This window comes from Eretmochelys imbricata, chromosome 26, assembly GCF_965152235.1.
Source record: "Eretmochelys imbricata isolate rEreImb1 chromosome 26, rEreImb1.hap1, whole genome shotgun sequence".
Lineage (NCBI taxonomy): Eukaryota > Metazoa > Chordata > Testudines > Cheloniidae > Eretmochelys > Eretmochelys imbricata.
The window spans coordinates 11,000,659-11,027,726 of record NC_135597.1 but is presented as its reverse complement, the minus strand read 5'-3'; the positions used below and the strand labels follow the sequence as shown (position 1 = coordinate 11,027,726).

General features: G+C 41.8%; 1 protein-coding gene across 5 annotated transcripts; it reads left to right on the top strand.

The window, feature by feature from the left end:
- Positions 1-25,887, top strand: NFU1 (NFU1 iron-sulfur cluster scaffold). Of its 5 annotated transcripts, none has more exons than XM_077805956.1 (8): positions 1-118; positions 2,193-2,299; positions 7,736-7,871; positions 10,651-10,717; positions 12,048-12,162; positions 13,752-13,815; positions 19,456-19,630; positions 23,693-25,887. In XM_077805956.1, the coding sequence occupies exons 1-8, from the start codon at positions 69-71 to the stop codon at positions 23,738-23,740; spliced, it is 762 nt and encodes a 253-aa protein (XP_077662082.1). In that variant the 5' UTR covers positions 1-68; the 3' UTR covers positions 23,741-25,887. The 5 variants fall into 5 exon arrangements, 3 of the variants coding, with proteins under 3 accessions (XP_077662082.1, XP_077662084.1, XP_077662081.1); XM_077805958.1 differs by lacking the exon at positions 1-118 and adding an exon at positions 535-1,509; XR_013344597.1 differs by lacking the exons at positions 1-118; positions 23,693-25,887 and adding exons at positions 1,518-1,907; positions 16,606-16,802 and having other exon boundaries at positions 19,456-19,588.
- Positions 25,888-27,068: the final 1,181 nt, after the last annotated feature.

The window sequence follows — 27,068 nt, the reverse complement described above, 5'->3', positions numbered from 1 at the left end:
GCGCCGGGGCGGGGCAGCCTCGCGCCCGCGGCCCTGACTCCGGCCGACGGCGCCGCGGGAGGGACAAGATGGCGGCCGCGGGGCGGTGGCTGCGGGCGGCGGCGGGGCTGGGCGGCCGGTAGGTGACCCCGGCCCGGGCGCGGGCTCGGCTCGGCTCGGCTCGGCTCGTCGCCGCCCCCCGCCGGGGGGTGATCCCCTTTTCAGACAAGGGGAAGCAGGGTGTCCCCGCCGGTCACCCCCAACTCCCCCCCGTTTTCTCCACCCCCCCCGCAGGTCACCCCCCAACTGCCCCCCCGCGGGTCACCCCCCAACTGCCCCCCGCGTCTTCTCCACCCCCCCCCCCGCGGGTCGCCCCCGAACTTCCCCCCCGCGTCTTCTCCACCCCCCCCCCGTGGGTCGCCCCCCAACTCCCCCCCCGCGTCTTCTCCACCCCCCCGTGGGTCGCCCCCCAACTCCACCCCCCGCGTCTTCTCCACACCCCCCGCGGGTCGCCCCCCAACTTCCCCCCCTCTTCTGCGTCTTCTCCAAGCTGTGAGGTTAACTTCCCTTCTTCCTCTCCCTACGGGTCACCTCTCCTCATTTTTCCCGTCCCCCCTCCCCCCGTCTCCCCCTTGGGCCAGGCTTCGGGGGTCACAGGTTAATCTCCCCCCCCCGTAGTGGGGTGTTAGGGGTTAAACCTCCCCCCCCCCCCCATGCAATGGAGAAGCAGAGGACGTCTAGCTGATCACAATGGTCTCCTCTGGCCTTAAAAAAAAAGAACTATGAACTATCGACCTGATCTGCTCTCTCCACCCAGCGTGTAACTGGGAAGATGGTTTTATTATTTGTGTTGTCGTTGTGCGGAGGAACCTTAGTCATGGGTCAGGACCCTGTTGAGATAGGCAAGGCGCAAACACAGCATAACCTTAACTGTTAAGTCCCCGGCCCGCCGGCCAGCCCAGCTGGAGCAGCACCACCTGCCCAGAGCTCCCCCAGCCGACCGGATCGGCCTTTTAATCGGTTAACTGTTTAAACGAAATATTTTTAATCGTTTAAACGGTTAACTTTTTTATTTACATCCCTAGTAGGTTCCCTATGACCTATCACTGAAAGGCTGGGTAGGGAGAAACTTCTACATCTCTACAATGAGGAGAGAGTTAAAAGGACCCTAGTAACTCAAAATTATCCCAATTGCTTAAATTTGGTAAACTCATACAAAAGTTGTTTTAAAAAGCCAACAACCTCCTGCTGAGATCTGAAAGGGAAACTGACTCTAAGTGTGAAACTGACTTCATTTATTTTCATTGTCGAAACCCAGAGAGAGGGAAGCAAAGAGTAAGCAGTGTAAAGAAAGGAATCTGGATCAGATCTTAAAATATTTTTGCTGTAATAATTCAAGGTGGTAGTTAGTAACAGATAAAGATATCTGTCCTTATATGATTACAACATCATTGTCTGAAGATTCTTGGAAGTTAGAAGTCAAAGCTCACATTTTCAAATTGTGGATATTTTCATGCCAAGTTTGTGCAGGTGATTATAGTGACTGCACAAAACAGGAATTTGCATGTGGAAAATGAACAGTTCTTTTGTATTCCTGTTTATTACCTATATAATCATGGTAATTATTGAGTACAAATATGCACCTAAACTTTTGAAAATCGGTTTAGTCCATCTTCTCACCTCTTCGAGTTTGTTCTTTTCAGTGTATTCTTCGCCGTTTTGTCCACTCGAGGTCTGTGTGTCTCAGCAAGATGGGTGGTGTGGTTTACCTGACCAGCATCGACAAGAATTTTCTGTTATAGCTGGCCTGGTTCCACTCCAGGGCCCTGGTCTCCCGCTGCTGGATACGAATAGCTCTGTTGATACACTGCTTCAATGGAGCTGCTGTCCTTTCTCCACAGCAGTGTCCTGGTGAATTTTAAATCAAGGTGATCGCTGTGTAATGGTTACTTGGCCACCTGGAAATTGAAGGAGAAGGGATTGAAGCCCCATTTTCCCTTCTCCTCCAACAATTATGTGGAGAGGAGGGGAAAATAAGCCTGTAGCTGATAGCTACTCTACATTACCTGTTCTCCTTCAAGAGGGAGGAAATTGGTTAAGCAACTTGCTGAAATCCAGTGGTATTGGGTGCATACAAAATTCTCTTTTCTTGGGAGATGGGAAAAACGAAATTCTTAATTGAGAGATTGTTGGTAAAATCTGTCTTTCTTTAGGTTCTGTCGCATGACATTACAAGGCTTTAACTTAACAGCTAAACAGCCTCTCTGCCAATTTGCACGAAGAAAACCGTTTCTTCCATCCACCATAGCACATAATACAGGTAAATTTAATTTTTGTCATAAAGTAAGTAAAGCTCTCTTGAGATTTGTCTCAAGAAGATGGTGAAAGAATAAATTCTCCTTTTTACTGAAATCTCACATGTATGCAGTATTCTGGATGATTTTTTGTTAATGGAAAGGTAGTTAAATCATGCAGTCCGAGTTTAGAACCAGGACTCGGAGACTGTATACCAGATTCTGGTCATTATATGACCTCGGGTAAATCCATTACACTCTGCGCCTCAGTTTCCCCATCTGTATAATAAGGGGGATATTTCATTTGGTTGCTGAGGCTTGTAAAGAGCTTTGAAGATGTAAATCACTATACTTGTGCTTATACATATTAGTTTAACTCCTTAGCGTAAGATCACTCTGAGACCTCCTGCTATCCTGTGTCCTGTTCAACGGCTGAAATCAGGAAGACTGGAACTGCTGACCATCCCAAGATATAATCTTGTAAGGGTGGAGGTGTAGTGCCTTTACCATCAGGAGCAGTGTGCTCCTGAATATATCCTTCTGTACGTCTCTGGCCATCTTTGGGACAGAAATTTAAAAGTTTTGTTTTAATTTTGAGTTGTCTGATTAATTGTAGGTGTTGGGGAGGTTTGAAGTGATTTTGCTCTTCCTTCTGTCAGTTTGTTAGGCATGTTGCCCAATTCTCTTTTAATTTGACTAACACCGTATTAAGGCGCTGAGAAATTAAAATGGACCGAAATGACAATTTTGCAGTTTTTAGTATTAACCTCTTAACATTAGTTTTTCTGAAAAGCACTTCAGCTACTAAAACTTGTAGTTATGTAGCTCGTGGGATTGTAGTAACATATACCGATTTTCAGCTTTGGATTTCTGGTTCAAAGCCAGTCTTTGTTAGTGATCAAAAATTGTTAGTTTCATGTGTCTCTTCAGTGATCTGTATAAAGTTAGTTTGGTCACAGAAAAGGGTTTCAGAGTAGCAGCCATGTCAGTCTGTATTCGCAAAAAGAAAAGGCGTACTCGTGGCACCTTAAAAACTAACCAATTTATTTGAGCATAAGCTTCCGTGAGCTACAGCTCACTTCATCAGATGCATCCAGTGGAAAATACAGTGAGGAGATTGATATATACACACAGAACATGAAAAAATGGGTGTTATCATACACACTGTAAGGAGAGTGATCATTTAAAATGAGCTATTACCAGCAGGGGAGGGGGGGAGAAAACCTTTTGTAGTGATAATCAAGGAGGGCCATTTCCAGCAGTTAACAGGAACGTTCGAGGAGCAGTGGGGGGTGGGGGAAATAAACATGGGGAAATAGTTTTACTTTGTGTAATGACACATCCACTCCCAGTCTCTATTCAAGCCTAAGTTAATTGTATCCAATTTGCAAATTAATTCCAATTCAGCAGTGTCTCGTTGGAGTCTGGTTTTGAAGTCTTTTTGTTCTAATATTGCGACCTTTAGGTCTGAAATCGCATGACCAGAGAGATTGAAGTGTTCTCCGACTGGTTTATGAATGTTATAATTCTTGACGTCTGATTTGTGTCCATTTATTCTTTTACGTAGAGACTGTCCAGTTTGACCAATGTACATGGCAGAGGGGCATTGCTGGCACATGATGGCATATATCACATTGGTAGATGTGCACGTGAACGAGCCTCTGATATTGTGGCTCATGTGATTAGGCCCTACGATGGTGTCCCCTGAATAGATATGTGGACACAGTTGGCAACGGGCTTTGTTGCAAGGATACGTTCCTGGGTTAGCGGTTCTGGTGTGTGGTTGCTGGTGAGTATTTGCTTCAGGTTGGAGGGCTGTCTGTAAGCAAGGACTGGCCGGTCTCCCAAGATTTGTGAGAGTGATGGGTCATCCTTTAGGATAGGTTGTAGATCCTTGATGTTGCGTTGGAGAGGTTTTAGTTGGGGGCTGAAGGTGATGGCTAGTGGCGTTCTGTTATTATCTTTGCTGGGCCTGTCCTGTAGTAGGTGGCCTCTGGGTACTCTTCTGGCTTTGTCAATTTGTTTCTGCACTTCCGCAGGTGGGTATTGTAGTTGTAAGAATGCTTGACAGAGATCTTGTAGGTGTTTGTCTCTGCCTGAGGAGTTGGAGCAAATGCAGTCGTATCGTAGAGCTTGGCTGTAGACAATGGATCGTGTGGTGTGGTCTGGATGAAAGCTGGAGGCATGTAGGTAGGAAAAGCGGTCAGTAGGTTTCCGGTATAGGGTGGTGTTTGTGTGACCATCGCTTATTAGCACCGTAGTGTCCAGGAAGTGGATCTCGTGTGTGGACTGGTCCAGGCTGAGGTTGATGGTGGGATGGAAATTGTTGAAATCATGGTGGAATTCCTCGAGGGCTTCTTTTCCATGGGTCCAGATGATGAAGATGTCATCAATGTAGTGCAAGTAGAGTAGGAGCATTAGGGGACAAGAGCTGAGGAAGCGTTGTTCTAAGTCAGCCATAAAAATGTTGGCATACTGTGGGGCCTTGTGGGTACCCATAGCAGTGCTGCTGATTTGAAGGTATACATTGTCCCCAAATGTGAAATAGTTATGGGTGAGGACAAAGTCACAAAGTTCAGCCACCAGGTTTGTAATACACATTCACCATAATTGGCATTAACCATGAAGCAGTTTCAGGAGAGAGGGTGATGGGTCATGAAGATGGAGAGGGCTCCTCCTTTAGGACAGATTTGAGGGACGTTGGAAGGGCAACCTAGAGAGGTTTGAACTGCCACTGCAAATATTGTGTGTGTACAGATGACTTCAATAGCAAGGTCTGTCAATCCAGCACCTTTCACTAACACTAAAACTCACGCCCATACCGTGCCAAATTAATATTATCTGCAAATGTAGTCTGAAAAACCGCAGGCTGGAACTCCAGTTTACTCTATCTGCTCCTACAATATTTTGTACGACTCTGTGCTCCGAAAAAAAAGGGTTCCATTGCCTTTTGTGCTGCTGAAAATTGCAGATCAGCTTCTGCAGCTGCCTGGTGGATTCAACAACAACTCTGCCATGCTGTGGAGAAAGAGATTTGTGTATATACACATTTTTAATTATGCGGGTGCCTGTTGTATAGAACCAAGCACAAGTGCAAATATTATTTAAATGAGTGTCTCAGTGGCCACTGCAGCAAATGCTTTTTGATGCAGATTCCAGAGGGCCTCAGACCTAACCAACTGAGAATTGATTTTTTTTAACATTCAGATTTAATCAAGCAGTTTACTGGTTGACTCTGAGGGTTCTAGTCAGCTGCATACGGATCTACAAATGTCCTTTAAATTCTGTCTTTTTTCTATCTTTATTTTTCTCTTTCAGTAAATGATCAAACAGAAGAAAGTACATGGTATATTGGCCAGATACTTGAAAGAAGCAATATGTTTAGTCTGTGTGCGTGATGCTACTTACAAATAGTAGATGATGATAAACTTGGTTATTCACAGTATATACAAAGAGTTCCAGTTTGACTAATGAGAAAGGAAAACGGATTTTTTTCAAAAACCAATGTTTCTAACTTCAGAAGATCCTGGGTACAATAGCAACCCTCATCAATATTTTTGTGAGAGGATGATATATCCTGTTGTGTTGTAGGCTAGCCATTTGACTGTAGAGTTGCTGTCAGTTGCCCTTTGCAGTAGAGAAGTCAATAAATTTGTAGGGCGTGTTCAGTTGACCACATCCAGTTCCATCACTATAGGCTATTTGTCATATTGTCACATTGGAGGTGGCTTCCTTTGCCACTCTGATCAGGGAGATGTTTCTAGCCCTTGTGGTTGGAGTTGTGTGACCAAACAGAAAACGGCGTTTATTAGCTAAGTCAGGACTATTTCTAGCATGTTAACACTGAGCATCTCCATGCTAATTCTTTTACTCTTTCTCTCGAAACCTGAGAGCTTGCGTGTGTGGTGATGCTGTGGGTTAAAGTCAAATGAGTTGTCAGGACAGACACCTGCAGATGAAATTTGGCGACTTATAAATAGCCTGATTTGTCATCTAATACTAGGAGTCGTGATCAAAATTGCCATTTAGGAAGTGAAAGCTTCAGCTCTTTTTTTGTTGCTTTAAAAATAACAAAAATAGTTGACTCTAAGCCATATATGTTTCTAAAGTTAAATAAGCTTGCTTCCCAAATAGCATGTACTCAGAATTTATACATATTCCTCGGGTTTTCTAATTAAAAAAAAAAATCTATTTCCCTTTGCTGAAAGTGATGTGCTGGTTTGAGAATCCGAATCGTGCAATGAAATATGGCAGTGAAGGGACAGGAGAGTGATCTAGTGGTTAATGTAGAGAATAAGGAGGTAGGGTTGTATATCCAGCTCTGACATTTACTTTCTGTGTCACATCACATGCCCTTTAACCTCCCTGTACCTCAGATTTCCAATCTGTAAAATGATTATTGTAATACCAACTGCACAGCTCCATTGTGAATCTTAATTAATGTTTGCAAAGTACTTTGATATCCTTGGCTAAAAGTATAGTCTATTTCTTTTTGTTAAGGTTTGGCCAGTCCAGCAAAATCCCATTAAAATAATAATGTCTGAGTAAACAACTAAATACTTTTTTCATAAATGTTGGGGATATTTTTACCAGCTTCTATAAATGATTTTAATATCAATTGTTAATGCAAAATGTTTGCTGAAAGTCAATAAGCATGGTATCAGAGCCAGCTTAATTAAACTGGTAGAGCTGTCCATTCAGATAAGATAGTTTGGGTAATTAAAAAGAATTCTGTGCTTGCTCTGAAAGGCTATGCAGGTTTCCAGATTACTGCAATTTCTTGTCCACACCAGAATGTCACAAACACTCCTTATCGGGCTGTGTGTTCATTTTTTTTAGTTATTTTCTGTGATACTTTCTCCTTTTTGATAATGCTGGAAAAGGAACAAAAAGATCTTAACATTAGCATATCTACAACAGAGGGTTAGTACACTTGCCCAAATCCTGCATCTGGAGTGTTCTTAATAGGAGGGTGATGATGTTGGAGTGGAGAGCCCGCACAGTGCTCAGGTACCAAAGTGGTGAGCATGGAATAACAACCTGAATAGTATAGAGAAGGGGCACAAATCGTATCTTAGTGTGGATGTTAAAAAGAGAGCCTCTGAAAAAGGAGGGGCAGAGTATTAGCTCTGTTCAGATTAACACAGAGAATGTGAGCAGCAAATTGCTCAGGGAATAAAAACTAGTTTGAGATTAAAACTAGCTGGGACAGGGTTTCATTAAGCTTTTCATCTGTCTCTTAAATTTAGTGACTGAATTGGTTGATCTTTATGTCAGTATGGGTACTTTGATGGAACTCACTGAGCCATGCGTGATAAATTTCAGTGTTCCACAGTCCTCTGTTTTTAATAAATCTGTGTTGTGCAAACAAAGCCTTGCCTGGCTAAATAAACAGGATCTCTGTTGTTCCTTATATGAGCCACTTCTCTTTTGAACATTTATTTCCTCCTTTCTCTTTTCAGTAAGATGCATGTTTATTCAGACTCAGGACACTCCAAATCCAAATAGTCTGAAGTTTATTCCAGGAAGACAAGTACTGGAATCGAGGACCATGGATTTCTCCACACCAGCTGCAGCATTTTGCTCACCTTTAGCGAGGTGTGTTAAAGCATTACATACTTTGTTCAAGGGACTAGCTGTGTTAGTTACTGAAACACATCTATATACAAGTGTCGTCATAAATGCAGCTGAATGTTAGAGAGGATTTGCTGCCTTTCCATTGTGGATGCTTCTTTTTTTCATAAAGTAGATTGAATGCCTACAGATAGCCAAAGTAATCTATCGAGATTTTTATACTGTGCCTGTCAATGTAATAACTAAGTTCCTGATAATCTATTTCATTGTTTTGAATCAAATCATGATAGAATTCAGTATTCCTGAGAAGGAAATATACTGTTGCTCATACCTGTGTGCCAGATCTTGCAAAACTTTACTCAGGTGAGTAGTCCTTACACTAGTAGTACCAGTGTAATGAGACAGACAACATAAGGAAGTGTCTATAAATGTGGTACGTGAAACTGAAACAGTTTACTAATTTTGGCACAGTACGACTCTGACACTGTTAACCTTAGCTTCGAAGCCAATTGGGTTTTTTCTTCCTTTAAAATATGGGTATGTTACAAACAGTACAGTGGAAAAATTAAAATGACTCAAGTTTGTAATGAACCCTTTTTTTCTAGTTTTCATGTATAACCTTTTGCAAAGGCCCTCAGTGCCGTAGATCTGGAGTATCCATAGTGAAACTTACTTGGACTAATACATTTCAATCCACTTGGACTATGAATCCTTACTACAGTTTATTTTCCGTCTAATACTTTGCTATATTTTCGTTGGGTAAAAAAAAGGGCTGGGACACCATTAAAAATCTGTCTGGGGAATGTGGGGGAATGGGATGGGAAGGAGTTTTAGGAGTCTTTCGCCTGCTGATGGTGATGAGATGCATTGGAGAACTGTTGCAAACTTGCTTTCTGGGAAAAGTGGGTGTGAGCACTGCTCCTGGTATCTGCCATTGCATCAACAGCAGCCTCTGGAGATAATGCTCCTTATGCCTGCTATGTACGTGGGTTGAGAGGCTGCAGTGGGAGGGTGAGAGATGGAAATGCCATAGTGTCACCTTCCCAAGATCATAGTTTAATTTGCTCTTTTACGTGATGGAAATACTGCACACAAGTGAAAGCAGCCTAATGCAGTCCTCTCTCCGGGAAATGTAGCGTTATCCAATGTATTGCTATAATATTTCCAAAATGCTATAGCTGATTTGTAGCCAAACAGGAACTTTTCAAATGAAGTTCTTTAGCTCAAAGGTAGTATAAATGCCCATATGTATAGAACAGCAGATGCAGTGTGAAAGGTATTTCAGTGCATCCAGCAGAGATTGTTTACGATCCAAGATCTCATTAGCAGAGTGCTGAAATACCAGGATGTGTATAAACCAAATTATATTAGATTGCAGAGTACAAATAACTGGAGGAAAATGATTTTGTTGCAAAATGTCTGAGAATGAACTTCTGTATAGGAAACCAAGAACAGTACATGTTAAGGAAGTACAAGGAATATTCACATCTTGTGATTCTGTGTTTAATGCTGGCCTGCCTACCAGCACAGTTAGAGTAAAGCGTTTATTGCACTACCATTTATATCTCAGTTTCCAGGCTTAGTAATTGGGATGCCCATTTGCTTTGGTGTGAGAATACAAATCTTCCAAACAATAATATCAGCTATGCTAGCTTTAGATGATTTGGAGTGAATGTGTAACTCCAAAATATTTTTTAAAGTAAAATTTTGGGACCATTAGTCCATCAAGCAAATTAGGGTGTGGTGATATTTTAAAAAAACACACAACACACACAGCTACATTTTTAACATTTAAAAATTGTTTGTTACATGTGTAGGAAAGTTCTTCTCCTAAATATCCTTTGCTATACATAACCTGTGGTAAAGTATCTGATTTGTGCATCTTTGAGTTGTATAGATTTCCCCTTCAAGAAAGTCTATTTTTCAGCTATTTAGATTTACTGAAAATGTATCCTGTCTCTGTTTTCAAGATTAGGGTTGCCCACAGTGTTTTGTGTGAAAATGCCAGATTTAACTTCTGGTTGTTCTAGCTGTTTTTTATCATATCCCTGTGTGTGACAACAATCAGTCATTTAATCTGTGGTCTAGGTATTAAGGTTGTATAGATTTGACATCACTGACTCCTGGGGCCACACAAACAAAACTGAGCATTTGTTGAGATTGCCTTTAAAACTCTCATTCAATTATTTTATAATTAAAATAGTTTGTAATCAGTGAGTTCTTGTTTCCTGTCTGGTTCTAAAGTTTTAGAGTGCTGGTCTGAATTTGTGTAACAACAAAATTGTGTGATGATAAAATTCAGAACAGCTTTTAGTAGAATTGATTATAATTAAAAGTTTTCAGCAACCTAATCTACTGTTCTAAAGAAGAGTCCCTGTCCTTCCACAGTTGCATGCCAAGAACGTTGGGATGTGTGTGTCGGTCATCTTGATGCTGATTCAGTAGTTTTATGGCTAAAGAATACCTCATGGCTTCAAACAGGAGCTAGAGACATGAGCATTAACTCTTTCATACTTCTACAGCATGTTACTTTTCCCTGTTCAGTGTCACACGCCACGTTATGATGTTTTCCACTTATGCCAAGCTGCAGAATTCCATGAGCATGGATAAAGAATAGAAGCACTTAAACTGTAGAAGAATCTTTTGCCAATCTCCTTTAATGGTTTTATTTTCTTAAGTGATTATTGCCCTCTAGAAATGTATTCTAGTAGGAAAGCAAGAAACACAGTGGAACATGATTGATAGAAACTTTTAGTTTAGTGTTTTTTGTGACTGCAGACTTGTGGTTAACTTTCTTTTGCAGACAGTTGTTCAGGATTGAAGGAGTTAAAAGTGTCTTCTTTGGGCCAGACTTCATCACAGTCACAAAGGTAAGCGGAAAAGCGGTTCTAATGGTCTAAACATGAGCTGATGCATGTCCAGCCTGCAGGGAGAGGTGAAAGGAACAGACTCCTTGCAGATCCTTCCCTGGCTTGCATAAGGTACAGTAAAAATCTTACCTTTACCTAGAAAGTCCTCAAAATATTCACTACAGGCATTAATTTAATTCTTCAACATAATCTCTCATAAAGTGAAATATAGTTACCATAAAGCTATGAAGGGCACTGTGTTCTAGTTACGGCTTCTGAGAATATTGTCTCTTGAATCTGATTTTCGGAGCTGCCGAAGATCACTACTTACCTTGACTTGAATTGTTGTAGGTGCTCAGCACTTTTTCAGTTCTAATCAAAATGTTAGAAGTCAGTTGAGTAAACTTTTAATAAAACATTTTGCCCTTTTGTGGTTCCCTTTCCTCTAAATTTGAATAAAAAGACTCACATTTTACAGATGTGCATATTTACTATGGCATACTTGGTTAAGTAAGTTTCTGTAGCCAGGGACAGATCTTGGGCATCCAAATGGATTGGCATGCTAAAGGCATCACTGTTGTCTGATCTAGCATGCACGTGGCATTGTGAATAGAGCTCTGCTCCAGAAATAGTCCTTTTATTACTCGCTCTAAAAGAGAAGTTCCATTAAATATTAAGTAGTGTTAAGGTTCGTATCCTTTTAGGCTAGATAATAGTAGGCAACAAAATTACAAACACGTGAAGGTGAAAGACTATCTAACAAAGAACAGTGATACACATAAATGCAAGCAAGTGCATTATGTATTGCCTCAAAATCCCTCCTTTGCCTCCCACTGGCAAAGCTTATTCATCTGGGACTCAGGAGTTCACCCAACCTAGGAGGTATTGTGTAATAAATCCATAGCTGCATAAACACCGTATAGTCGCTATGCCATTTAGTGGACAACACATGAGATGTCAAAAATAGAACACATAACCGAAACGTAAACAGGCTTCAAAAACAGTTTGTTGGCACAAATAAAACTTAGCAGAACATCTGTGATTTTAGGTTCTTTTCATCTTGCGTTGTTTGTTTTTATACACTAATATTTTATACAGCAGTTGGCTGGCAAACATTGCAGGCAACTGCTTAAATCCAAACAACTAGACCTCTTTACTGAATATTTTAAATATAATTTTATGAAAACTTTTCTATTTCATGTTGGATTTGGTAAAACTGTTGAAACATTTAAATTTCAGGCCTTAATGCCCAGCAAGGTGCCTTTAAGATGGACAAAGGGTCATCTGTAAGTTTAATCTTTGGAAGGAGGCAGAAACACTATATTTGGTTTTTTTCTCAAATTTTTTATAGGTGAGTGAAGATTGGGATTGGAATTTACTGAAACCAGATATTTATGCAACCATAATGGATTTCTTTGCCTCTGGTTTACCTGTAATTACTGAAGAGGCACCTCGTACAGACACGGGTAAATGGAACTCATCACGATTGGCTTATGCTTGTATATGGTCTTAGTCCTCTCTTAAGTTGATGTGTTTGATAGATCATGTTCAGAGGAAATGAACTTGCCTCACAGAAAACATGTGAGAAGAGAATAACTGAAACAGTATAAATGGCTAAAATTAACACGCAAGATTCAGTGGTCTGCCTAAGGTGCAATTAAACTAATAATACACAAACAGTTTAAAGCAGTTGTCTGACTATGAATACGGGGCCAGGTTCTCAGCTAGTGCAATGCTGAGGCCAAATTTTATAGACTCATTGATTCCAAGACCAGAAGGGACCCTTGTGAACATCTAGTCTGACCTGTATAACACAGGCCATAGAACTTCCCCCAGAGAATTCTGAGAGCATATCTATTAGAACAGTGGCTTTCAATCTGTGATCTGCTGACCCCTGGGAGTCCACAGACTATGTCTAAGATTTCCAAAGGGGTCTGCACCTTCCTTTGACATTATTTTAAGGGTCTGCAAATGAAAAAAGGTTGAAAACCATTGTTTTAGAAAAACCTCCAACCTTCAATGGCACCACACTGACTTTGCACCAGCAAAGGATTTGGCCAAGGCTGTTCTCGCCTTTTTTGGTTTGAAACATTTTTTTAAAGTGCTTGGGTTGCTGTGTGTACAAAACTGTTGGAGGTTGCGACACGGTCTGCTTTTTACAAGCTCACTATAAAAATCACTGGTCTCCTTTGTAAAGTGTTGAAATGCCCTGTGTTAATGGATTAATCGTAAAATTGCAATACGGTTCCAACAAGAATGCAGAGAAGAGTTGCTAAACTGAGCTGGAGGGAAACTCTGCCTGTGTTGAGGTGTCCTGGTAGCCCATCTGTTGCCGTCAGGTGTTCTTCCAGTCGCAAAGTACGCGGCTGCGTAGAGCACCCTGTTGCCCTGCGCAGCTGCATGCTGCTCCAACCCCTGCTCGTGCTCTTCCCCAGGGCCCCCACCCTTGCTTCTCCCTTGCCCTGCCCTAGCTCCACCCCCACTTCCCTGAGCTCTGCAGCAGAGCCCACCGGCAGCGCAGCGGGAAGTGCAGCGACCCGGCCCCAGCTGCGCTGCCGGTGAGTGCTGGGCAGGGCCCCAGAATAGCTAGAGACAGCCCTGTGTGTAGCTATTGAGAAATCTGTGTTGGTGTAACTTACATGCTGAGGAGCCAGAGGGAGGAGTAGGTTGTAATACAGGGCTGCCTGTGTTAGCCCACATATCTGTATCCCATCCTAAGTGCTTTTCTTGCTACTCCTCTCTGCATGTGAAATAACACCAGCTTGATCTGTCAGAGGGCTTCTCTGTGCTTTGAGAAGAACCGTGGTTATGCTTATGTGTGAGTAAGAGGGAGAATATTGAGGAAAATCTAAAAAGTGTCATGTATATGCTGTAAATTACACCATCTTAGACTTAGCTGTGAGTTTAGCTGTCAGAAGCATCCTTTGGTGATGTATTGTTGGTACAACTTAATCATGGAAAAAGAATATTGTTTTTACAAGTATTTTACCACAGTAGTATTAATCATAATAAGGCCCTGTCAACATTTTTATTTACATTTGTTTTTCCCCTAAAGCTGCATCAGAAGATGACGACGAAGTTGTCTTAATGATTAAGGAACTTCTGGATACTAGAATAAGGTAACTTTAAACATTGCTAGTTTAAAGCATTGTCACACAGTAGGCGTGTTTTGGATTATTTCAGAGTGATGCAATTCTAAATATTTTTAGGATTACACAAATTAAATGGGTAACGTGGCATATTTCAGCTTGGTGCACAGACAAGCCATGTTCATGTTGTCATTGAAAATCGCACCTTGAGGTTCCCTGTGAAAACTAGCTTTGTGCTAAACAATGTCCAATTCAGAGAAGGATCTGACTGAATCAAACTGACCCCTTCAATTCAAACTTCACTTTCCTAGATGATTTTAGGAGACGGTAGGATCCTGCAGCCCATAGTAGAGTGTGTTCTTTAAAATGAGTTCATTGGGACAAACCTGGTTATAGCTTTAGGTGCTACTGCAGTCTAAATCTCTAAAAATAATAATAAAAATAAAATGAAAGATCTTCGACTTTGTGGTGAGCACTCTTTTTTCCCCCCTTCATATATTCATCTCCCTTGTTTTTCACATCTTGCTGCTCTCAGATGAGTTTTAAATCATTTAATATTTCATGTTCAGTAAAGTAGGGTAACCTCTATCATCTCAAATTTATATCTCAGAAATTCACACACAGAAGTCATCTGAGCTTCAATAAACGTTTATCCCTATATTTTTTCTACAGCAATTATATTTGGGTTTTGACACAGCTTGAAATAAGAATCTGTTAGTCACCAATATAGTGTTTAGAGCAGTTAAGAGACGGTTTTCAGTTCTTGTCATAAGGCAGCCCCACCTGGAGCATCCTTCTGCTGCAAACCGCGGCAGGACAGGCACAGCTGCCTCTTTCTCTTCTTCATAGTCCCCTGAAGTGTATTTGAGTGTAAATAGCCCTTGTGGATTTAATTTATTACAAAAGGAAGTCCCATGCACATAAATTCCAACACCATAATCCAGGCAATACATCGAATACAACCCCAGCATGCCCTTGCTCTCCAGCACAACGCTCTATGGCTCCAGCTCTCTGACTCCAAGAGCCAGCTGGCATCTCCCTCTGCTGCTCTCAGCCTTCTCTGGCCTTGGCACTCTTTGGCTCAGGAAGGACAATTCTGGCTAGCCTCTCCCCTGGCTCCCTATTCCTCTACCCTTTTCAGCCTCCCGGCACCGGCTTTGGCACTTGAAAGTCAGCAAGTTAGCCCTGCCATTGGCTCTTAGCTCTCAGCGTTTTTCAGCCTCCCAGCACTGGCTCTTCAGCCCCGGAAGGTCAGCCGGCCAGTCCCTCCACTGGCTCAGTGATGATTTGTCCCTCTTTTCGGGGAGGGCCTGCAGTGAGCTTTCTGTTCTCTGCAGCTTTTCCCAGAGACCTCTAGTGTCCTGAATATTCCTGACTGGTCTCTCACTCCCTAATCTTGTATAGCCCCTAAGTGCTGCTCCACCCTCTTAAGTGACCAGACTGGGATTACCTGTTCTGGCACAGGAATGCTGTATCTACTTCATTTACAGCGGTCAGCCCCCTGTACAGTTCTTTAACTACCTCCCATAGTGAACAGAAAAAAAATAAGAAATACAGAAATGTGGATGTGGGGAAATGCCTAATGTATTTCAGAAGTCCTCTTGTCACCGACTATGGCTTCTTCTACAAATCTCACATTCCAGGAGCAAACACTCTTACGTACGGTGTAAGTGAATAGAATTAATTTGCATTTCTCAAGAAAATGCACCAACTTGGGCTTTTTTTATTTATAATTTCTATAAAATGTTGCATTCTGAAAGCTCTTATAAAAATAAATTGTAAGGGAGATATTTCAGCTGAAATATAGTGACATATATAGTGAAATATAGTAAACTCATCTCTCGAAGAGGAAGGGATATAGAGGGGAGGAGGAAAATCTTATCTAATTATATGTATTGTGTGTGTGTATAGTAGTTTTCAAACTGGGGTGTGTCCTCCTTTGATCCCCCTCCCCCTGGGGGCATGCCAAGTTTTATCACAGGGGGCAGAGGATGTGACAGGGCTGGGCTGAAGGCTGGGGTCAGGAGGAGGCTTTGTCTGGCAGGGGGAAGCACACAGAACTCTGAGGGGTGGTCTTACCTGCTTTGACTAGGCTTTTTGCCCATCTTACTCCCTCACAGCTGCAGCTGTGTCCACCAACTGGCAGGAGAGACTGGTGGGAGCTCCGCAAGTGGGAAGTTGAAGGCTGCACTCCAGGAGTACCGCCACTCCCTTCCCCCTGCTACACAGAGCCTTCTCTTGATCCCAGCCTTTCAGTGCAGCCCCAAGGCTAGGAGCGCTGTCTCTTTCCCTTGCTGGACAGCGAATGGGGTCGCGCTGAAGTGCCAGGGTCAGGAGCGGGCTGTGTCCGGCAGGGAGGTCAGTATTCAAGGGGTGCAGTCTTTCAGTCTCCTCCTGATCCTGGCCCTTCAGCTCAGCCCCATCTGCTTCCCCTGCGTAGGGGTAATGGAGCTGGGCAGGGAGCCAAGTGCTGGCAGCTTCAGGGAGCAGAAGGCTTCCTCAACTGCCATGTGGTGAGTACTCAGTCTCCCCAACTGGCCCTCGCAGGTACCAGGTGTGACGCACATGGCAATCTTCTGCATATCCTTGATTGAGTATCTTTGGGGTCCAGTGTGTTAAATGCAACGTTTGTGGACTGGGGTCATATGTCGCTCTCCAGGACAGAGATGGGATGTGAGGCATGGGAGTTCAAAGGACTATATGGAAAATGTGCTAGACGGGAATGGACTTTTGGGGACAATAAGTGTGAAGTGAAGTATTTTCTGGGGAATACCTAGAAAGAGGTTAATGCAAATTCCCCACCTCTGGTTATGCAAAAAGCGAGACTTTGGAGCTACAACCTGAGGAAGGACTTGTACCAGTTCACAGACACTGGAGATCAAAGGCCTAAGCTGCGTAAAGAACAGCTGAAGTGCCCAGCCTGGGTTCTGGTTCTGAATCTAGACTGTTACGAACTTGTAACCACAGGGGAAAAACAACCCACTGGAGCCTGAGGTTGGAGATGCGGGTGACCCCTGGTAAGCTTTTTAGCATGCGTGTAGGTTCTTTTATTGTTTTAACATGTTTTCTCTGTCATGCTTTCACCTTAATAAATGTGCTTGCTTAGAAAAAGCTGTGTGGTAACTTAAAATTGTGGGCAATACACTGGTCAGAGCCTCTGGAGAGAAAGCCAAGTGCAGTTGCTGGCCTTTTAGGCAGCTGGAGAGATCACATTGTAGGCAGGGAACTATGCAGCCTTAATAATCCCCTGGGCAAGAGGGAGTGAGACGCAGGTCTCTGCCCAAGAAAGGTGATGGCTGAGGAGCTAGGAGCCTAGAGTGGGTGCCCTTAAGGGACCACGAGTGGGGAACATAGATGCAATTGCCCTGAAACCGTGACACCAGGCACTCCTCCCCTCATTTGCTTAGAAAAAGAGAGGTGTGCATGGTCGTGGAGGTGGCTCAGCAAAACAAAGTTTGGGCACCTCTGGTATGTAGAAATGATTTGAAAGACAGCATTAAGTAAGCTTTGCTGTCATGGGTTATGTGGTTGCCTAAAACCCCCATGGTACATTAGCCTTAAAATTCACAGTTGCCTCTTTTGTATTCCACAGAAGTTCTTTTAAAATTGTTTGTCCTTTTTCTCAGTTGGCCAGGAGGCTGTTGAACAGACCATTTGCAGTAGTCTATGTTGTTGTGTCAATATCCTTATTGAATAGCTTCCAGGAGCTCTGTATAAGCCCAGTGATACACACAGAGAATTCGTTGTTTACACTGAAGAACATCAAAAATAGAAGCAAAGAAATCAGAAGCCTTAGGAGGGTGTGTCTACACTGCAGTTAAAGACCCGTGGCTGGCCCATGTCAGCTGACTTGGGTTTACGGGGCTTTGGCTACGGGGTTGTAAAATTGTGGTGTAGACGTTCGGGTTTGGGCTCAGGCTGGAGCCCGAGCTCTGGGACCACAATTTTACAGCCCCGAGCCCCGCAAGCTTGAGGCAGCTGACACCGGCCAGCTGCACTCTGGGAGGAAAGAAGGGAAGACTGGAATTGTGCCGTAACATGTTAAAATCTTGTTTCAAATAAAGGAAGAATGAGTTCTCAATCAGTTGCTTTTTGGTTGTTGGCTTCCAGGAATTGAGGTGATTAGTTTAGTGTAAGTTGTTGATGCTGCTGATAATAAATGTGACCAAATCCTAAATTATTCCAGCAGGGGTGAAGTTCTCAAGTGTTGTTCTGGGAATTGGTATAAAGAGCTTCTGTTCAAGTAACATGACGCTTTTTAGCTTGGCATCTGGAAAAATGTTGCTATGGGGATGCATTTACAAAGTTAGTCATTTGTCCATTGTGACAGGAGACTAGATTGGGGAATTGTCAATAGCTCTGGGGTCCAATCCTATGAGATGCCTCATCAACTAACCAGATCAGGCCCATACATACTTTTTCTTCCATACATTCTGTATACAAAGCACAACAAACATTCAGAACCCTCTAGAATATGTCATAATTATTCCCCATACTACTACATTCAGTTTGCAACAAGTTCTAATACTACACAGAAGACAATTTTAGCAAGAAAAATCCTCCAGTTCTACAGCTTACTGAGGATTCTGCCTTCATACCATACAGAAGAGAGGAGAGTGAATTGGTGACCATTAAAATTTATGCCTGTTGGAAAGTTCAGGATGTTGCTATGGGGGTGGAAGTGAAGGCTGTTTATTGTGGGAGTTAATTATAACTTCTTCGTATAATGTAAAGAAATGTGATTACTCAGTTATTATTGGTTGTAAAAATCCAGACAGATGTTTTACAAGCTTGTAGCTCTCTCTTTCCATATTAACTTGCCAATTGCAAAAATACCAGTTCAGAACTAAAAATCTTGCTCTCTTCCTTCAATAAGTACTTGCTGCTAATTTTTTTTTTTTTTTACTCGTAGAACACATGATGGAATTCTCAAACTTTACATAGGAATGGATGCCTAGGGAGTTGTCAAGCCTTTGTCTCTGTCACTAGCCCAGGTCAAGAGTTGTCAACTGTTGATGCTATCTGATGGCTAACTCTTAGTTCTGTGTGACATGGGTTGGGAGGGATCGCAGGCCAGCTCCCAGTCACAAAATTCGTCAAAGTTGGCACATTTCCTCATTAGCCAAGGAATAAATAGGCCTTGGGCTATGTGTACGTTATAGAGCTTCCAGTTGCACAGCTGTACTAAGGTTGGTGCGCTGCTGTAAGATCTCTTGTGTAGCTGTTTTATGCCAACAGACGAGAGCTCTGCCGTCTACATAATTAAACCACGCCCAACAAGTGACAGCAGCTATTTTGGCTTGAGCCGTTCTCCTGCCAGCATAGTGCTGCGCACACTACCGCTTACGCCTGTGAAACTTATGTTGTTCGAGGGGGGGGGGGGGGTTGTTTTTCACATCCCTGAGCAACATACGTTTTGCTGACATAAGTGGTAGTGTAGATATGGCCCCAGAGAAAGAGCTTTGGTCCCTTCAGGTCAGGGTTGGGACATGTTGACCTGGGGCACTCTAAGGAGACATCTGCTCTGTCATTGCCCATGTTAGACCAGTTTGTGTAAAAAGAAAGGGCTTTAGTTCCTAGAACTCACTCTTACATGAGCATTAAATTAACTCTTACAAATTTTTAGAACAAAAATTACCTGCAGTAATATTTTCTGTTTTGTTTCCTCAGGCCAACAGTTCAGGAAGATGGGGGTGATGTCATATATAAAGGCTTTGAAGATGGGATTGTACAGTTAAAGTTGCAGGGTTCGTGCACTAGCTGTCCCAGTTCTATCATAACGCTGAAGAATGGGATACAGAACATGCTACAGTTTTATATTCCAGAAGTGGAAGGTGTAGAACAGGTATGTGAATACTAGTGAATATAAAGGTGTGTGTTTGATGTATAGACAGGACCTCCTCCCCCTCGGAGGCATGTAGAGTTCTGCACAAGTAATTTAGAATACAGTTTTTTAAAAGTACATAATTTTGCAAGTCCGATGATATGGTATTTTAAGCAAATGGATAATGGGGCAATATAAAAGAAATAACAGTATTTAACCCAGAAACATCTATGGCATTGGGAGTTATTGATATTGACAACAGGTTATTTCTGGGTGTTTTTTTTTTAATTTACTGAAGAAAAACTTCATTTCCATAGGGACTGGATGCTTTTAAATGCCTCTGCTTCCTGCAAAACTTCCATTTTTAGAAGAAAAGAAGTACTTGTGGCACCTTGGAGACTAACCAATTTATTTGAGCATAAGCTTTTGTGAGCTACAGCTCACTTCATCGGATGCATACTGTGGAAAGTGTAGAAGATCTTTTTATATACACACAAAGCATGAAAAAATACCTCCTCCCACCCCACTCTCCTGCTGGCAATAGCTTATCTAAAGTGATCACTCTCCTTACAATGTGTATGATAATCAAGTTGGGCCATTTCCAGCACAAATCCAGGGTTTAACAAGAACGTCTGAGGAGGGGGGGAGGGTAGGAAAAAACAAGGGGAAATAGGTTACCTTGCATAATAATTTAGCCACTCCCAGTCTCTATTCAAGCCTAAGTTAATTGTATCAAATTTGCAAATGAATTCCATTTCAACGAAAGCTTATGCTCAAATAAATTGGTTAGTCTCTAAGGTGCCACAAGTCCTCCTTTTCTTTTTGCGAATACAGACTAACACGGCTGTTACTCTGAAACCATTTTTAGAAGGTGCAACCCGCATGGGTCTTGGACCACAAATCAACCTTGAATGGGAAAACTTGTTTAATAAATTAGAGGAGTCAGATTAAATCCCTAGAATCCATCTAGGGGAGACTACAGCGGGTCCTATTGAAAGGTGAACTGTCAGGCTGGAGGGAGGTTACCAGTGGAGTTCCTCAAGGATTGGTTTTGGGACCAATCTTATTTAATCTTTTTATTACTGACCTTGGCACAAAAAGTGGGAGTGTGCTAATAAAGTTTGCGGATGTTACAAAGCTGGGAGGTATTGCCAATTTAGAGGAGGACAGGGATATCCTATAGGAGGATCTGGATGACCTTGTAAACTGGAGTAATAGTAATACGATGGAATTTAATAGTGAGATGTGTAAGGTCATGCATTTAGGGATTAATACCAAGAATTTTAGTTATAAGCTAGGGACGCATCAATTAGAAGTAACAGAGGAGGAGAAGGACCTTGGAGTATTGGTTGATCGTAGGATGACTATGAGCCGCCAATGTGATATGGCCGTGTGTCAAGGTTCCTCCCCCCACTCTGAACTCTAGGGTACAGATGTGGGGACCTGCATGAAAAACCTCCTAAGCTTATCTTTACCAGCTTAGGTCAAAACTTCCCCAAGGTACAAAATATTCCACCCTTTGTCCTTGGATTGGCCGCTACCACCACCAAACTAATATTAGTTACTGGGGAAGAGCTGTTTGGACACATCTTTCCCCCCAAAATACTTCCCAAAACCTTGCACCCCACTTCCTGGACAAGGTTTGGTAAAAAGCCTCACCAATTTGCCTAGGTGACTACAGACCCAGACCCTTGGATCTTAAGAACAATGAACAATCCTCCCAACACTTGCACCCCCCCTTTCCTGGGAAATGTTGGATAAAAAGCCTCACCAATTTGCATAGGTGTCCACAGACCCAAACCCTTGGATCTGAGAACAATGAAAAAGCAGTCAGTTTTCTTACAAGAAGACTTTTAATAAAAATAGAAGTAAATAGAAATAAAGAAATCCCCCCTGTAAAATCAGGATGGTAGATACCTTACAGGGTAATTAGATTCAAAACGTAGAGAACCCCTCTAGGCAAAACCTTAAGTTACAAAAAAGATACACAGACAGAAATAGTTATTCTATTCAGCACAGTTCTTTTCTCAGCCATTTAAAGAAATCAAAATCTAACACGTACCTAGCTAGATTACTTACTAAAAGTTCTAAGACTCCATTCCTGGTCTATCCCCGGCAAAGACAGACTATAGACAGACACACAGACCCTTTGTATCTCTCCCTCCTCCCAGCTTTTGAAAGTATCTTGTCTCCTCATTGGTCATTTTGGTCAGGTGCCAGCGAGGTTACCTTTAGCTTCTTAACCCTTTACAGGTGAGAGGAGCTTTCGCCTGGCCAGGAGGGATTTCAAAGGGGTTTACCCTTCCCTTTATATTTATGACACCGTGAAAAAAGCTAATGCGGTCTTGGGGTGCATCAGGAGAGGTATTTCCAGTAGGGATAAGGAGGTTTTAGTACCGTTATACAAGGCACTGGTGAGACCTCACCTGGAATACTGTGTGCAGTTCTGGTCTCCCATGTTTACGAAGGATGAATTCAAACTGGAACAGGTACAGAAAAGGGCAACTAGGATGATCCGAGGAATGGAAAACTTGTCTTATGAAAGGAGACTCAAGGAGCTTGGCTTGTTTAGCCCAACTAAAAGAAGGTTGAGGGGAGATAGGATTGCTCTCTATAAATATATTAGAGGGATAAATACTGGAGAGGGAGAGGAATTATTTAAGCTCAGTACCAATGTGGACACAAGAACAAATGGATATAAATTGGCCACCGGGAAGTTTAGACTTGAAATTCAACGAAGGTTTCTAACCATCAGAGGAGTGAAGTTTTGGAATAGCCTTCCAAGGGAAGCAGTGAGGGCAAAAGATCTATCTGGCTTTAAGATTAAACTGGATAAGTTTATGGAGGAGATGGTATGATGGGATAACATGGTTTTGGTAATTAAATATTTATGGTAAATAGGCCCAATGGCCTGTGATGGGATATTAGATGGGGTGGGATCTGAGTTATCCAGGAAAGAATTTTCTGTAGTATCTGGCTGATGAATCTTGCCCATATGCTCAGGGTTTAGCTGATCGCCATATTTGGGGTCGGGAAGGAATTTTCCTCCAGGGCAGATTGGAAGAGGCCCTGGAGGTTTTTCGCCTTCCTCTGTAGCATGGGGCACGGGTCACTTGCTGGAGGATTCTCTGCTCCTTGAAGTCTTTAAACTACGATTTGAGGACTTCAATAGCACAGATATAGGTGTGAGGTTTTTCGCAGGAACGGGTGGGTGAAATTCTGTGGCCTGCGTTGTGCAGGAGGTCCGACTAGATGATCATAATGGTCCCTTCTGACCTAAATATCTATGAATCTATTAATCTTTTTCTAGCATGGTTTGGCAGATCGAGTCTTTGTTGGAATAAGGTGGGGAAAAAAGCCTGACACATTTTTTTTCCTTACATAGTTACAGCTGGTTTTATTTTTCCTCATTCGTGCATTTGTACTATGTACTCTAAATTTTGTGGTGTTATTTTGTTCCAGTAACACAGCACATGAAGGTTATTAGTTTTCCTTTTTTTATTGACTCAGTTTCAAATGTATTGCTTCGCTCTAGTTTCAGAAACATGTGATGGATTTTATAACTGGAAAGTTTTTGGAAAAACTTTTTTTTTTGGTCAGTGAACAATATTTTGATGTTTTGGGGACTTTCTTCTGATAAGTATAATAAACTAGGAACAAATGTTTGCTCTGTATGTACTAAGATAAGTCTGGGTCTGCAAAAATACAAATTCAGATACATTCTCCAATTAAACATCTGGTCTGTGTTAATGAATGTTCTCAATGCTTTCGTAACCACTTGGTCTGCCCTTAGCATTACACAACCTTCTTATTTCAGTCAAATCTCCTCATGTCATTTTGATTGAAGTGAGTGGCTCACCTCTTTCATGTAACCATCATCATACAATGGTGCTGAACAATTGCTACTCCCATTGCTTTCTCTGGGAATTAAGTAGCTCTTAAGATCAGGTTCGATGTAATTTACTGTGTCTGAATAACAAATGTTGTCATTTATACTTAGGTCTCTTTCTTGAGCTCTTGTGTTGTCCTAGTGAAGCAAAGTGGAGAATAATTACTTAAACAACTTCTGGGTTTTGGTTTTAGGTTGTTGATGATGAAGATGGAGTGGAGAAAGAAGCAAACTCTACCTGAGCTAACGGCATGTGTGTGACTCTAAATAGCAAAGTTTTTTCCCGAGAGTGTGTATAACTTAATCATGTCCCGAGGAACAACAAAAATTGCCATTCTCTACTTTCATCTCTTAAAATTCTCTCTCTCTCTCTCTCTCTCTCTCTTCCCCCCCCCCCCCGCCCCGGGCCCGTTTAAAGATAATATACTGCCTTTTCCAGTGACTTACTATATGGTCTGCTTTCAAAAGAGAACTTGTTCCTTCTCCTGTAGACTTCATAACTGTTACGCATGGTTAAGAAACAAATGAAAAGCATTTTTAAATAGTGATTTGTCCATCTATTTCTATTTCAAACACAAAGGCTTGAGAATAAAAGTGGGAAGTGAAAAAAGTTAGTGCAATTGTTTAGAATAAATTCTAAAGAAAGTTGTGCATTTTATATAATATCTGTTTCAAATATTCTCCCCATTCTGCCTTATGGGCTTTTGGAATGACTTGCAATCATATTCTGAAGCTCCGAGATGTAGAGTTTATTTTTATGAAGTAAATTATTTATTTGTTCTTGATTACTGTGTATGAGTTTTGACTAAAAGTTAACCTGGTCACTTCAAATGTTTGTTGTTGATTATACTCAGTTGTTAAATATAATAATATTGACTAGTTTTGTGATTGTTATTCCCTTCCTTCCAACCATTGTATAGACAATGGCAACAAAATCAAATACAATTAGTTACAGATGTGAATCAACTGCTAAGAAAATAATACCATTTTTAAAGAGTTCATTAGATGATCCTTATCAGCCATGATAGCTGGAGACCCTAATGCACTTTTTTATAACTAAAGATTATACAGCATATATTATTAATCTGTTTAAATTTGCAATAGGTCCTTCCTTAACATAGTATTTCTGGATGCAGAAAAACGTGGCAGGAGAGAACGTCAGTTTTACAAGCATTTAGAAACTGTGGGAAGGGAAAAGGTTGACTTTCTGAAACTAAAACATGTCACTCATGCTTTTCAAGAGCAAAACATCTATTTTGTGGGTATGTAGAGGCATAACCTGTTTCCAGTGCCCAGTCTGAGTAGATGACTTGGGTATTAGGGATTCTGTTTTCCTTTGGCTGCGTCCACAAATGAGTTGCTGTAGGACCACGACTTGGGCTCGTGGCTGGAAGCGTTCCCACGGTTTTTGTGCTCCTTCCCCCACATGCAGGAATTGATTGCCTGCTGCACATGCCCCATCTTCCTTCAAGAGCCACAGCCATGCAGGAAGCTTCCACAGTGCTAGGCTTCATGGTGAGTGAGCAGTACATAACCCCTGAAATTCTGCCTTCCTCCCATCCCATGCACAGTGGAACCAGAGCAGGTCTGTTGAAAGCAGAGCCTTTCATATCAGTAGGCAGGGTTTGGGGCAATGCAGTGGACATCACTGAATAGGAAAAACAGCCTTGGAAATCCGTGCTCAGAGTAGTCTTGAGTGATCATTTTTGAGGAGCTGGGATTCCTTTAGAAAATTCAAGATCTGGTTTACTCTTCCAGATTTTTCAGTAATTATAAGCACATGCCTACGTACAGCCGAATCACAACTGAGTATCAAGTAGGGCAATGTAAGTACACGGTGTGAAGTAGTAAGGAACACATTCTCGGTTGGTTTAACTCCACCAATTTCCTGGATCACATGAATAAACCAGCAGAGAATTTGGCCCACAGGGCACAAAGCAGCATGTAATAACAATGGACTTTATGCTCTCTGTGTGCAGTTTAAGGATAAATATTTATTTTAACAAAACAGCTGTTGGAACTCTGATTTGGAGTCATAATGCAGTGTCTTAGAAATAATAACCAGGATTGGGAGTTTGGAACTCCCGTGTGTTTTGTCCCCTCCCTCTTAGAAGTAAACAATGTCTAATCTTGCTAATGTATTTATAATAAAAGCACCCTGGAGGCAGACGTGTGCTCTTCAAAGGACCAGCTTGTGCACAGGCTAACACCATGCTCATGCTTTCAGCAGCAAAGTCCAAAATGGCTGGTAATGTTTCTGATTTCTCAAAAATTGAGCTTTTTTAGCCTGATTTCAGGTCAGTTTCCTGAATATCTTTATAAACCATTAAATACTCAAATGCGAAATAGGTGTATTATTGTGAATTAAATAAAATGTATGTCCTCTGCATTTGTCTGTCAATGTGCTTTATCTCTTTTGGTCAGTATTTTTATTAGCTTAGTTAAGCAGCATTAACCCATCTACGCCATAAGGGCTCAATTCTGCCTCTGCTATGGATGTGTAACCAGTGCTGACTTCTGTGGGAATGGTATGTACACGGACGAGGGCTGAATTTGGCCTCTAATATTTTACACTTGTAGTTGAAGATTAATGAAGACACATTAAATCCTTTTTAGCTTTGTGGTTAAAGCACTGGACTGGGACTCAGTAGATTTGAATGTCAGTTCCAGCTGTGCCATAGACTTCCTGTGTGACCTTGGCCAACTCACTGAGTTTCTCTCATTTTTTTTCTCTTGAAATGGGCATAATACTTGCTTCTTCCTGTTTTTATCTGTCTTGTCTTACTTAGATAGTAAGCTCATTAGGGCAGCGATTGTTTCACTGTATGTACAGCACCCAGCACAATGGGGGCCCTAGGTGCTACTGTAATACAAATAAATATTCTACTGCTTACCCCTGGATAAACTAGGGGTACAGAGAGGCGGTTACTTGCCCAAGTTCACGCAGCAAGTCAATAAGAAAGCTCGGCCCTGCAAATAAATCCTGATCACAGCACCCTGCTGTAACCATTGGACAACATTTCCCAATAAAGTATCCCCAGACAAAAGTAACTGAGGTCACTGTATTATTCGCTGCTTAAAAAACCTGCGTGCATATGTGGAAAAATGTATTTATGAAACACAGCTTCAATCATTTAAAAAGTAATTGATGGCCGTGGATTCAAATTCTAAATTTCTGTTAGTAAGCATTAGTATGTAAATTTAATAGTATCAAAGTGATGCTTACAAATGAATCTTCACTTAGCAAATAAAAACAAAAAAACGACACTCACAGTTAGATTTCTGTGAAAAAACGCATTGGTTCATGAAACTGAATAAAACAAATGTTAGGTGGCAGTATAACAATGACATTACCACCTGCATTGCAGTGGCACCTAGAAGCCCAACTCTTGGGCCGGGGCCCCATTTTGCTAGACGCTGTACAAACAGAATAAAAAAAGTAAATTATACATTAATATAAATCTTTAATAGTACATTCTGATTTTATGACAGCTAAAAGTTGGTAACATTATCAGTTCAGATCATTGGGAATTTCACTCTGGACATTCAAAGTTCTGCATGAAAGATGTC